The sequence below is a fragment of the Typha angustifolia genome, chromosome 1 (assembly GCF_048772165.1).
Source record: "Typha angustifolia cultivar Huaian chromosome 1, ASM4877216v1, whole genome shotgun sequence".
NCBI classification, from domain to species: Eukaryota; Viridiplantae; Streptophyta; class Magnoliopsida; order Poales; family Typhaceae; genus Typha; species Typha angustifolia.
In genome coordinates this window covers 4,830,561-4,842,836 of record NC_133239.1, presented here as the reverse complement: position 1 = coordinate 4,842,836, position 12,276 = coordinate 4,830,561, and the positions used below count along the sequence as shown (strand labels likewise).

The 12,276-nt window shown below is 41.7% G+C and overlaps 2 protein-coding genes across 3 annotated transcripts; one reads left to right on the top strand and one right to left on the bottom strand.

Annotated features, from left to right (window-relative positions):
• Window positions 1-3,284: 3,284 nt before the first annotated feature.
• LOC140764991 (probable inactive receptor kinase At1g27190) lies at window positions 3,285-5,682 on the bottom strand. Its single transcript, XM_073103896.1, has one exon. The coding sequence runs from the start codon at window positions 5,508-5,510 to the stop codon at window positions 3,651-3,653; it is 1,860 nt and encodes a 619-aa protein (XP_072959997.1). The 5' UTR covers window positions 5,511-5,682; the 3' UTR covers window positions 3,285-3,650.
• Window positions 5,683-8,319: 2,637 nt separating this feature from the next.
• Window positions 8,320-11,793, top strand: LOC140765706 (uncharacterized). 2 transcript variants are annotated; one of them, XM_073104925.1, is made up of 2 exons: window positions 8,320-9,325; window positions 11,506-11,793. In XM_073104925.1, exons 1-2 carry the CDS (start codon window positions 8,418-8,420, stop codon window positions 11,507-11,509), a joined length of 912 nt encoding a protein of 303 aa, XP_072961026.1. In that variant the 5' UTR covers window positions 8,320-8,417; the 3' UTR covers window positions 11,510-11,793. The 2 variants fall into 2 exon arrangements, with proteins under 2 accessions (XP_072961026.1, XP_072961017.1); XM_073104916.1 differs by having other exon boundaries at window positions 8,321-9,338.
• The last annotated feature ends 483 nt before the right edge of the window (window positions 11,794-12,276 follow it).

The following is a 12,276-nucleotide window of genomic DNA, read 5'->3' as shown; positions in this document are numbered from 1 at the left end:
GTTCTATCCCCACACCACTCCAGATATCACCATTGATAGTTGAGGCTTTGAGGTAATTTACCTCCTTTCTTATTAAAATTAAGAAGTTTACAAGGAAACAAGGCCCTCAATTGTGGCGTCAAGCTAGGCTTTTGTATAGTAGTCTTGTAGATTAATAAGATACTTATATTATAACAACACAAAGAACCAGAAGCAAGCAAGCCCTGCCTAATAACTAATTGAAATCCTCTCCCTGCCTTCTCTCCTCTTGGAGGCTGGACTCAATTCGGGCCACTGACGGTTGGCATCTGACCAACTTTTTGAGCTTATGCTGGTGGTGAAAGGAACGAAATGGACGAATTTCTGTGAGGAAAGCTATAACCCACTACTTTGGCTCTATTCCTCGATTCCCAGTTTTTAATAACAACGTAATTGGGTGGGTGCATAGCAACAGCAAATGCTACACGCCAACTCTGGTGGTATTGGTTTTGCTATCGCAGTATACCTTGCTACTTGACTACCACTTAGACAAAGCTATCTCTCTTGATCACTGTAGCAGCTCCTTTCACGGGGAAGGATTAGCTTTGCTAGAGCTTCTAAATAAGCATCTCTCAACTAGCAATTTTTTTTGGGCTATTCTCAAACTGTCAAAAATTAGTTTGCATATTAGAGGACTTAATCTAACTGATGCGAACCGAGTCAGATCGGATCACATCAAAGGGAGATTAGGCTCCATAGATTGAGTCTAGTTATCTTATTTGGTTATTTGATTTAATTAGAGTCTTAGTAGCTTAGGATTTTATTTAATTAACTAAATTCAGCGTAGTTTCAGAAAAATATTCATAGAATATTCTACACATATCCAAATGATATGAAACCAGTTAGATAAAGTCACCAATCTCTAGATCTACAACTTTTATATTCATGACTTCTCTAGATTCCGAATCTATCTACGAATGGTTAATCCGAGAAGATAAGGAAGACTGGTTTTATTGATTTGTTAGGATTTGTTAGAGTTGTTTAATTTAGTTGATGAATCTCTAGGGTGAACCTCTCTCTATATATATAAAAAAATCCTAAAGAGTTGTATGATGATGATCTTGTGATTGGAATTGACTTTAGCCTTATCCCACCTTCCTTTTTCCACCCATTGGAGGGTTATCAAGCTAGGATCTAAGTTTCATAACTATTACGGATCAGATCAAACTGGTTCATAACACTAACCCTGCATGGACTAGTCAATCACTCCTATAGTTAAGCGAGTTTGTAAGGAGTATATAAATCTGTTTTATGATGAATAAATAGGTCGACTTACCTTTTATCAAAAAAGAAAAAATAAAACAATTCAATAATTCTCCAAGGCATAACAGCACTAAGGTTGCAGTAGAATAAATTGGTGCAGTAAGTAGGTGTTAGGATATAAAATTTTCCACATAAACGATATCATGGTTGTAAAATGGTGTAATGCGTCACATAAAGAATAGCCAAAAGGCTTGGAGAAATATGAAACAACTTGTTGTTTGGTTAAGGATAATTGTTCATTGCAAGCAGTAAACCTGCAACAAAACCTTTTAAACTGTGAGTACTTTATTATACAAAAATAAAAATATGCATCTAATATTTAAAAAAGAAAAATAGACTTAGTTTTTTTTAATAGCTCAATCTTATCATTGTAAAAGAAAACTTATCATCTTTTAGTGCAAATGGTAACAGAATTTCTAAAGAAAAAAACCAATTAGACATGTGATCCATCTCGTCAAATGTACCATCTGGACGAAACTGCACTTAATCCAAAACTGATAAGAAACTAGAACTGAATGATTAAAGAAAGTTCTAAGCCAATGCTTTGACCAAATCGGAATAAGAAACACGATTTCATAAGGTAGGAAAGAAGTCTTTGCAAGCAGGCAGGAAACAAGCATATCCTGTTTAAGAAACCATGAATTGAAATATAAATACCCCTATAAAAATAACATTTACATATACACCCCTCAAAACACGCTGTGTTTTAAATGAATACATTTTTGAAACGTTTTTTTAAAAGAAATAAAATATATCCTTATTCTAGTTTTTATATAATTCTCTACTTATGGGTATTATTATTAGTTTTATTAAATTATTGAGACTAAAGTTAAAGTGTAAGTGGGAGGGTACTCGTTAGATTTTGTTTCCATGACACATTCATTAACTCTTTTTAACTCTAAAAAACAATGTAATTGTTTCTCTGAATAAGGTGAAGAGGGTGATGCATGTGAAAATGAGGAATAATTAAGCTGATTTCGCCCAATAAAAACATTAAAGTAAAGTAAGCTACATAATAAGTATAATGTTTTACATGGAAGAGGCCAAAAATAAGTTGATCTTCTACTCATTCTAACCACACAATTCAGTCACACTCACAGACCACAAGAGGCTAAAATGCCTATGGGTTTCAGCAAGGTAACAGTGAAGTTCCCACCACCTGTCGCAAAATTTACAACCCTCACATCAAACTTGGCCCACCATCCAAGGGACCATTTGGATCCAGGATAAAAATTGGATGCTTTTCGAACGGCAGTCAACAGCCTAAACCAGCTTGTGGACTTGTAGTAACACACTATCACTTCTCCAAACTTTACTCACTCAGAAGATCTATCTTTCAATATAGATCAAGAATAGCCCACAATCTAACTCCTGTGTGAACTTTTTACTTTTACCAGCTTAGAAATCACTCACGACTACTCTGACTCAAGTTGAAGTTAAATGAGCTTTGAAGAATTTTTCTGCATCTTGTTTCATTGACACTACCATTTGGTGCCCAAATAGCAGTTATGCTCCCAAGGAGAGTTTAACCACACTATCAAATTCTAGATATATAGATAATGAAGTGCAAACAAGTTGGATTATGTAAGTTTGCCATAAAGAGATGACCTCCTAAGTGTTATTAGATGAAAATATTTATGGGATGTACGGACATAACAATCAAAGCTACAGTATTATATTCTACAGATAGAGTCAGATATGGCTGAAGAGTAAATTAAATTAAATTAAATTCATTCAAATATATATGAGCAACATCAAGTATTGAAAGTAGATAACATCCCAAACAGGCAAATCCAAACTGAAACTAGCTGTCAGTATCATGAATCTCAAAAATGGAGCTGATTACAATGATCATATTATCACAGTAATGTCCGCGATTGAAAAGAATTCCTCATGGTGCTAAAATGCATAAATAGGAAAAAAAGGTCTTGCAAGTTGTTTTAATAGAGCAATAGTTAGACAGTTAGCTACTCTAGACACCACAAAGAGGAAACAAGATGATGTTGCAATTTCAATCTAGAAAAGATTGATCTTCTCAAGATAACATTTTAAGTTTACAGACCAGTTTTCAAACTAACAAGTACGATAGTGTAATACAATAATTCAAGAAACAGCTCATAATTAAGGAAACTGGCTCCATTAGGAATTGCAGTTCATGATTGAGAGAGAAATGAGGCACAATAACACTGATCATACAACACTACTACTAATACAGATGGATCAAAGTTACATGATTGCATAGAAAAGAGAAGTACCTACAATCTGCTTATGATCTTACCGTCATCTTACCAAACAAGCCGGTCGGTCGATGATCTTCGTATCCAAGGCTCACAGGTTGATGAACCTTTAAGGCTCAACAGCATCAGCAACTATAAATTATCTGCATCATCCTTCCCGTGGGCCAGCGGAAACTCATCAAACTGATCGGAAAATTCGTAGCCCTCGCTAATTTGCTTCAGCGATTGATACACCCGATACATTGAAAACCTCTCCTTCGGTCGAGCTATGACACACCCACAAGCAATCTTCAAGAAGTCTACAATCTTATTGTCATGGCCCTTCCCGCGTAGAGATTTATCAATGGCATCACTCATCCGGCACGCAGCTGCAAGCTGATAAACCCAATCTACCAAGCTGCCCTTGAAACCTTCCCCTGCTGCATCGGCGGTAACCTCCGTGGGCTTCTGCCCGGTTGCCAGCTCCAACATTACTACTCCAAAAGCGTACACATCGCCCTTGGTGCTGGAGATCGGATTACTTGCGTACTCCGGCGCCACATACCCAAACTCCCCAAAGTCGCCATTCAAGAAAGGACTAGTGAGAGCTCCGTCGCCCGGGGCCGGCGTCCCTCTAACGACCTTCGCGAGGCCGTAGTCGGTGATCCTGGCCTCAAAGTCTTCGTCTAAGAGGACGGCGTAAGAGCTCACATTCTGGTGAACAAAGGGAATCTGGAACCCGTGGTGGAGCCAGGCGAGCCCACGGGCGGCGCCGATACCGATCCTGAGCCTGGCCGGCCAGTCCAGCGGATCCGACGGTGAGCGGAGCAGCGCGGGCAGCGCGCCATTAGGCATGTGCTTGTAGACAAGGAAGCGCTCCTCCTCGACGACGCAGAACCCCAAGAGGGGCACGAGGTTGGGGTGGCGTAGCTGGCCAATGCGGCCCATCTCGGACCGGAAGGCCTTCTCCGAAAGCGGGCAAGAGTGGAGCCGCTTCACGGTGAGCGCCGAGCCGTCGCGGAGAACGGCCTTGTAAGAAGTCCCCAACCGCGCGCTCCCGGCGACGACGATGTGGTCCGGGTGGAAATCGCGCGTGGCGGCCATCAGATCGGCGAGCTTCACTTTCACGATCGGCTTCTGGAACAGCGAGACCGGCACCAGCCGATAATGCGACGCCAGCAGCCGCTCCGCCCACCACCTCCCGTCCTCTCCTCCTCCTCCGCCGCCGCCCTTGCCCTTCTTGATCTTCGCGGGCGCGGCCAAGCACCAGCGCCAGGCGGAGTAGGCGAGGAGAAGCGACACGGCGGCGCCGAAGGCTCCGGCGGCGACGATTACGATCAAGCTGGTACGATTGAGCGACCTCCCGCCGCAACTTGAGGAGACGGGCCGGCCGCAGAGGGAGGGATTGCCGGCGAAGGACTCCACCCCGAAGGTCTCGCCGAGCAGCGCGGGGACGGGGCCGGAGAGGGAGTTATCGGCGAGATCGAGAACCTTGAGGCGGTCTAGGCGGGCGAGAGAGGGGGGCACGGATCCGGAAAGGGAGTTGGATCCGAGGCGGAGGGTATTGAGGAAGCGACAGTTTGCGAGCTCTTGCGGGATCGGGCCGGAGAGGGAGTTGGCGGAGAGGTCAAGGGTGACAAGGTACGGGAGCCAGTCGCAGAGGGAAGGAGGGATGGATCCGGAGAGGGAGTTGGAGGCGAGGTCGAGAGTGGTGGCGGCGCGGCAGAACTGGAGGGAGGAGGGGATGGGGCCGGAGAGGGAGAGAGAAGGGAGGGAGAGGGAGATGACGCGGTTCTCCTGGGAGTTCCAGCAGGAGACGCCAATGAAGCTGCAGACGAAGCCGACAATGGAAGAGTTGGAGAAGCGCCAGGAGTCGAGGCGGTCGGAGGGGTCGACGAGGGTGGATTTGACGCCGCGGAGGCACAGCACGTCGTCCTCCTCCGCCGCAGAGATAGCGAGGGAGAGGGTGGCGGCGGTGGAGATGAGGCAGATGAGAAGATAGGATATTCGCATTTTTCTTTTCTTCTCCTTCTTCTCCTTCCCTTTTTTTATAATGGAGATTGGATCGGAAGGGGGGGAGGAGGAATGGGAATGGAACAGCAAGAGGAGCTGGTGGTGTGGTGGTGTTTTGACTCCTAGGCCCAAGAGGTCAGGAGAAAGGGAAAAGTGCCATGGGGGGCAGTTGTATGGATTCATTCACTAACATAAGCCTGTTTGGAAAATGGAACGGATAAACATCATTTTCTCAGGAAATTGCAGCCATTTTGGGGGGATATTTGAACAGGATACGGTTATTAAATAATCTTTTTAATAAATATAAGAAATACCCACAAGAGTCAAATTTTAAGTAAAATTAATTAAGCTCACACCCTGAGTTATATTCGATTTTTACTGAGATTTCTAAATTTTTTTTAGATTACAATATCACCCTTATATTTTAAAGAATTTTAAATGTGCGGCAGTAATTTCAGATATAAAATAATCTAAATGTCCTCCAACAAAATAACTTAATTTTATTTTGGTCCTACAATAATGACAAATTTACTCTCATCTTCTCTCCTTCCCTTTTTCTTCTTTTCCTCTCCAGCCAAGCTATCGCACACGACTTACCAGCTGGCAAGGGTCTCCATTACAACAGGATCTCCCTCCTTCCCTCCCTCCTTCCCCTTGCCCTATCCACTTCGCACAGCTTGACTTCACCGTTCGCCTTCTCAATGCTTGAAAGCCTTAGTGACAATCAAGGGAATTCGCCCGACTATGGGTCTTCCGTCTTCGTTATGCGCTCCAACTCCTCGATCGGGATGCGCTCGCAAATTAGGCAGTGGTATCGGGGCACGAGATCCAGGGCGGCACTGTTGAGATTGTGGCCCTCACCCTCCTCGGCTGTGGTCGTGTCTGCCCTCACTCTCACCAGTCACCAGCTACCCCATCGACCCACTCTTCCAACATTGCTCTGATGACGACAACACCGATCCCAAGATCCACACGTAGTACGACTCCGATGAAACTTCGTCTAACTCGTCCCTACATCCGACAAGGTCGAGGTTGAGGTGATCGATGAGTTTAACTCTCCGCCGGCGACATCGGCCATTGGAGAAGATCTCATCCTTGATCACGAAGGCGAACTCATAACTTGAATCATTGTTGCCATCGACTCCATTCCCGCTGTCGTGATCCTAATGCATGACGCTAATGGCGTGAATGTCATCATGTTGTCGACGGTGAGACAAGGGAAGGAGGGGAAGGTGGGGAGATGAGTAATGGGCAGTGCGTTTGAGACGAGGAATAAGTGGGTAATTTATTTTAAAAACTTATATAAGTTAGTTTAGGGCATTTAGGAAACTCTATAAATTATTTTATTTTTACTAGCTAAATTGACTACCTTATTAATTTATTAGGAGTATAGTTGATCATTATGCGTTTTCGTCACCGTTGTTATCTATTTAATTTTGTCCCAAAGTTTGTGGATAATATTGTAACCTAAAAAAAATTTAAAAGTCTCCTAAGATATATTTTAGGGGTGTCAGTACAAACGATTCCATTTAACTATAGAATATGAGAAAAAAAGTTAAAAGAAAGATAAATAAAGGTTTATTAAGGGATTCGATCCTATTATTTTTAGTGTTTGGTTAAAACTTAAAAGATAAATATAATACTTTAGGATATAAATAATTTTTTATTGGTATAATATATATATATATATATATATATATATATATATATATATATATATATATATATATATAATTTTATCTTATAACTATAATATTATCTATCTATGGTTATACTTGGAATTCATGTCTAGAGGATAATAATTTAATTAAATTTACTAAAATATTTTCACTACATATATTATCAAACATTATCTAAGTTATGTGCCAGTAAATACAAACAACAAGAGATCATTCGCACGGTACTATTTACCTATTTCGGTGTATCTTCTAGTTAAAAAGGTACTATTTACCTATTTCGGTGTATCTTCTAGTTCAAAAGGTACTATTTACCTATTTCGGTGTATCTTCTAGTTCAAAAGGTAGCGTTGTGTTGCAATATCCATTGTGTAATAGAGTGTTTTATTTAGGAAAAATCTACAGACACAGTTCATCCATAAGCACGGTTACACATTAAGATCCATATAGGATCCAATCCAAAGCTTACAAGAGTAGCAAATTGAGTATGATTTAAGTGAATTAGAGGGCCAACTCTTTTTAACTACAATGAAATTAGTCCCCTATTTATTGTGAAGTATGAGTTGTTCTTATGGAACCATATTATGGTGGAGCTAGATGCTCAGATTTTGATCGAAGTGCTCGAAGGTGAGAAATCTAAATCGCGGAGAGTTAGGGGTCTCGTGGATATGTGAATTTGTGATGGACTTTAATTTTTAGTTTTATAAATATTAAATATTTTCATACTTATAGAGATGGAAATAGAACGGCAGACTGAGTGGCCAATCTCGGTAGAGGAGAGACGACCCAGTATGTTTGCTAGGGAGGGAATAATGTTGTACCACTTGATCTCGATGTGCTGATCACTTTCACTCTGTATAGAAGTGGTTCCATTAGGATCCCAAGTGTAAATTTTATCTATATTTTGGTTTAGGATTAAATTTAATTAAAATAATTGATGGTCAGATTAAATTATATCAATGAAATAATAGTGTGGTATCGGATGCTAATGTAGAGGCGGATATCCAATTGGCACCCGGACCAACTTGGACGGATCTGTTCACACCCTAACTGGATCGAACAAAAAAATAGAATCACGGATCCGGACTCGACCCGAGCCACGTAGAGCCCTCAGATTAAGGTTTTCATTTCCCTCTTCTTCGAGGTCTAGGGTTTCTTTACCACCTTCATCTCTCTCCTTCTCCCATTCAATCCCGATCTCTAGGTTTGCTTTCTTCGTCGATCCGCAGCCATGGCGCGAAATGAGGAGAAGGCCCAGTCCATGCTCAACCGCTTCATCACCATGAAGCAGGAGGAGAAGCGCAAGCCCAAGGAGCGCCGCCCCTACCTCGCCTCGGAGTGCCGCGACCTCGCCGAGGCCGACCGGTGGAGGTCGGAGATACTCCGGGAGATCGGAGTCAAGGTCGCGGAGATCCAGAACGAGGGGCTTGGGGAGCACCGCCTCCGCGACCTCAACGACGAGATCAACAAGCTCCTCCGCGAGCGCGTCCACTGGGAGCGCCGCATCGTCGAACTCGGCGGCGCCAACTACTCCCGGGGCGCGCCGAAGATGACCGACCTCGACGGCAACATCGTCGACGTCCCCAACCCCAGCGGCCGCGGCCCCGGTTACCGCTACTTCGGCGCCGCCAAGAAGCTCCCCGGCGTCCGCGAGCTCTTCGAGAAGCCCCCCGAGCTCCGCAAGCGCCGCACTCGCTACGAGATCTACAAGCGCATCGACGCCGGGTACTACGGGTACCGTGACGACGAGGACGGTGTGCTGGAGAAGTTGGAGGGACCGGCCGAAGAGGAGATGAGGAAGCGGGCCGTGGCGGAATGGAATAGAGTCGAGAGCGTGCGGAAGGAGGCAATGAAGAATGTCAAGAGTGGGGAGGTAGCGAGCGCAGGGGCAGCCACGGCTGAGGTGTTGTTTGAGGGAGTGGAGGATGTGGTGGAGGAGGAGAGGAAGTTGGAGAGGGAGAGGGAGGAGAGGGAGCAGAACAAGGAGAGGGAGTTTGTGGCGCACGTTCCATTGCCGGACGAGAAGGAGATTGAGAGGATGGTGGTGGAGAAGAAGAAGATGGAGTTGCTGAGCAAGTATGCGAGTGATATGCTGCTGGAGGAACAGAGCGAGGCTAAAAGCATGCTCAATGTCCAGAGGTAGAGCTGCTGTGTATGTTTCCTATCCCGAGCTTTTGAACCATAATTTTAGGCTTTTAGCCAATTTGCTTTGTTATCTTTCGCTTTCCCTCTCTTTGGAACAAATATATGATATTATTTTAGATCGCTGAACTATTTATAGACAACCGGAATCATGTGTAATTCTATACTCTGGCCATATAATAGGTTTGCATCTTCCACGAAATTAAGAAATTCAATAGAAGACTAAAATTATAAGACTGAATTCTAAGCTAATAATGTGCCAATACAGATAAGATGGATGAAAATTTTTCAGAGCAAATTTCATATTATACTGAATGGTTATAATTTCTCGACGGAATAAGCCACTGGGAATATTTTAGCCAGTAGCCGGATACTCATTACATGTCAACACCTGCGATATTCTTGCGTTTCCAAGTTGCTGTCACTTCCTTGTTTATCCCTGTTTATTCCTGGATGCTCCAGCCAAGTGCCATTAAAACCTTCCCTTGGCTCTACGGAAGTCTTTTGAATACATGGAGAAAAGAACTAAACTACATAATAGTTTATGGAATAACTGCATTGTGAGGAACATGGGGATGGCCTGTTATTCATTATTTTCTGAGAACTTATAATCAATATCTGAGAACACATAGCAAAGTTCTTAGACCTAGGTGGAAGGTATGTTTCTTTCTTTCATAGTTCTCTTCTAATAAGATGAGGTCAATGAGTGACAGTATTACTTTTTGTCGAAGTTGCAGCCATGGTAGTCTTGACAATTCAGAGCTAGGGTGGTCCCTGTCCACATTCATTTTGCTACCTAAATGACAGACATGAGGATAGAATAGGGTGCAAGTTACTTTTTCGTCCTCTTTGGCTAAGTAGTTATGTAGGAGGTAAAACAAACAACAAAGGCAGATGCTTCTTCATTTTTCTAACTTTTGGGAGGTTTTGAAGGTTATAATTTGAAATTTTCTGTCTGTACATTTGGTCTATTTGTGATTTTTTTTGTTGTTGCGATATTTAGGCAGATGCTTCTTCATTCTTCTAACTTTTTAAAGGTTCTGAAGGTTATAATTTGAAAATTTCTGTCTGTACCATTGGTCTATTTGTGAAAGTTTCTTTATTTGTGATATCTACTCACTACTTATGCTCATGCTATTTTTATATAATCTTACTACAGGTGTGAAACTATATTATATAATCTTTCATTTCTTTTCCAAAAGGTCGCAATTCTCCATTTATGAAACTTTACCTCTGAGAACATTTATCATTGATCCATACCTTTATTTTAAGCCAATAATTTTTATAACCATGCCTTTAATTGCCAATGACATGGATAAGAACTTCAGGCTGTTTCAAGGTTTCCCTTTTATTTTTATGATCAGTCAATTGATACATGGTTCTCACGTATTCTATCATTTGGATCTAGTGCACACCATGTCTGTCCTTGAAATGAGCTTTTTTCTATTTAAATTTGCCACTATCTGAGTTTGTGTTTTTTCCCGACTTTCTTGAATTGATTGTCGGAACTTCAAAATATGTTCAACGTTTTAATTTGGAGTGGACTCTTAGGGAAATTGGCTGATTGTTTAAATGGGATATCTAGAGATCGGCGAATTTCTCCTCCCCAATTGTATAATGCTGATTTCTTGGATGTCCTAATGTTTTGATGTTTTCCTGCAGAAACACAAATTCTGCTGTCTTAACTTTTATTTGCTTCCCGATGACTAATTGGTACAGAAGTTTCCTCTTCTGCCTATTTTAGCAACCACACCATGGTATATAGTTCCTTCACTTCCTCAGGACTTCGCTCGCATGTGATGTGCCTGGTGGTACTTCTGACTTTTTTTTCTTTATGCTGGCACTTCACTGGCATGGTATTTGCTGCACAACACCTTGCGTTCTGGTGGCATTCTAGATCTTTGGTTGAAAGTAGTATGTCATCATAATTGGCAGGAAATTATGCTCCGCAAAATATATCTTGCTTTTTTGAAGCATTTTCTGTTTGTCAATTGAGAGTAGTAACTTCTGCTGTAAATCTCTATTCAACTATGGATGCATTGCCATATGTTATATATACTTGATGATGCTTTGATGATCTAACGCTGCCCAAAAGGGAAAAAATTATCAATTCCCCACCCATTTTTTTCATTCTTTTGTTGTAGATATATTCTTATCCCCCTTTTACTTTTCATTAGGTAATTTTAGAGCATCATCTGGCTTCTGTGCTTTAAAGCATCCCCTGTGGAATTAACAGAGAGCTGGTCTTGGCTTGGGCAAGTCAACCACACAAACCCTTGTTGGATAAATGAGAAAAAAGAGGAAGCAGTTATTTTCTCTTTATTCCTCTTTGTTTGCAGGCAAATCATTTTGCAGAATCTCAGCCCCAAACTGTCTAGTTTGTATCCAATGTATAACCTATGGAAAGATATCCTGAATTCTGTAATGATTATTATGTTTTGAAAAATGTCTATAATTTTGGACCAGGATATTCTCCATTGTTCATCTAAAGGTTGGCCAAATGATGCTGGGAAAGTGAAATGAGAGAATGGTTTTCTGCTAATTTGAGATATTTGTCGGAAAAACGTGCAGATATATTATAATTCACTAAGGGCATCTTTGATATTATTTTTGGCTTTTAACCATTGATATCAGAAGGTTAGATATTGGCAAATTCTTTTGTTATAGTTTCTAAGAAGCTACGCTCTGATTTAAATGGAATGGTGAAATTATTCTCCCTCTGTATATATTGGCTTTGACTCGGATAATTCTTGCAAATATTCTTTGGAGGAACAACAGCACAGTGTTTCTTTTCTATTTACTTAAACAATCCATCAGATTATTTACAGCCAAACAACCTGGGACTGGAGGCAATATAGAATAATTCTCATGGCCATTGATGTTCATCATGTATTAAACATTGTAAGGAAAACGAGGGTTATATCTTTAGCTGTCAGATATATATATAT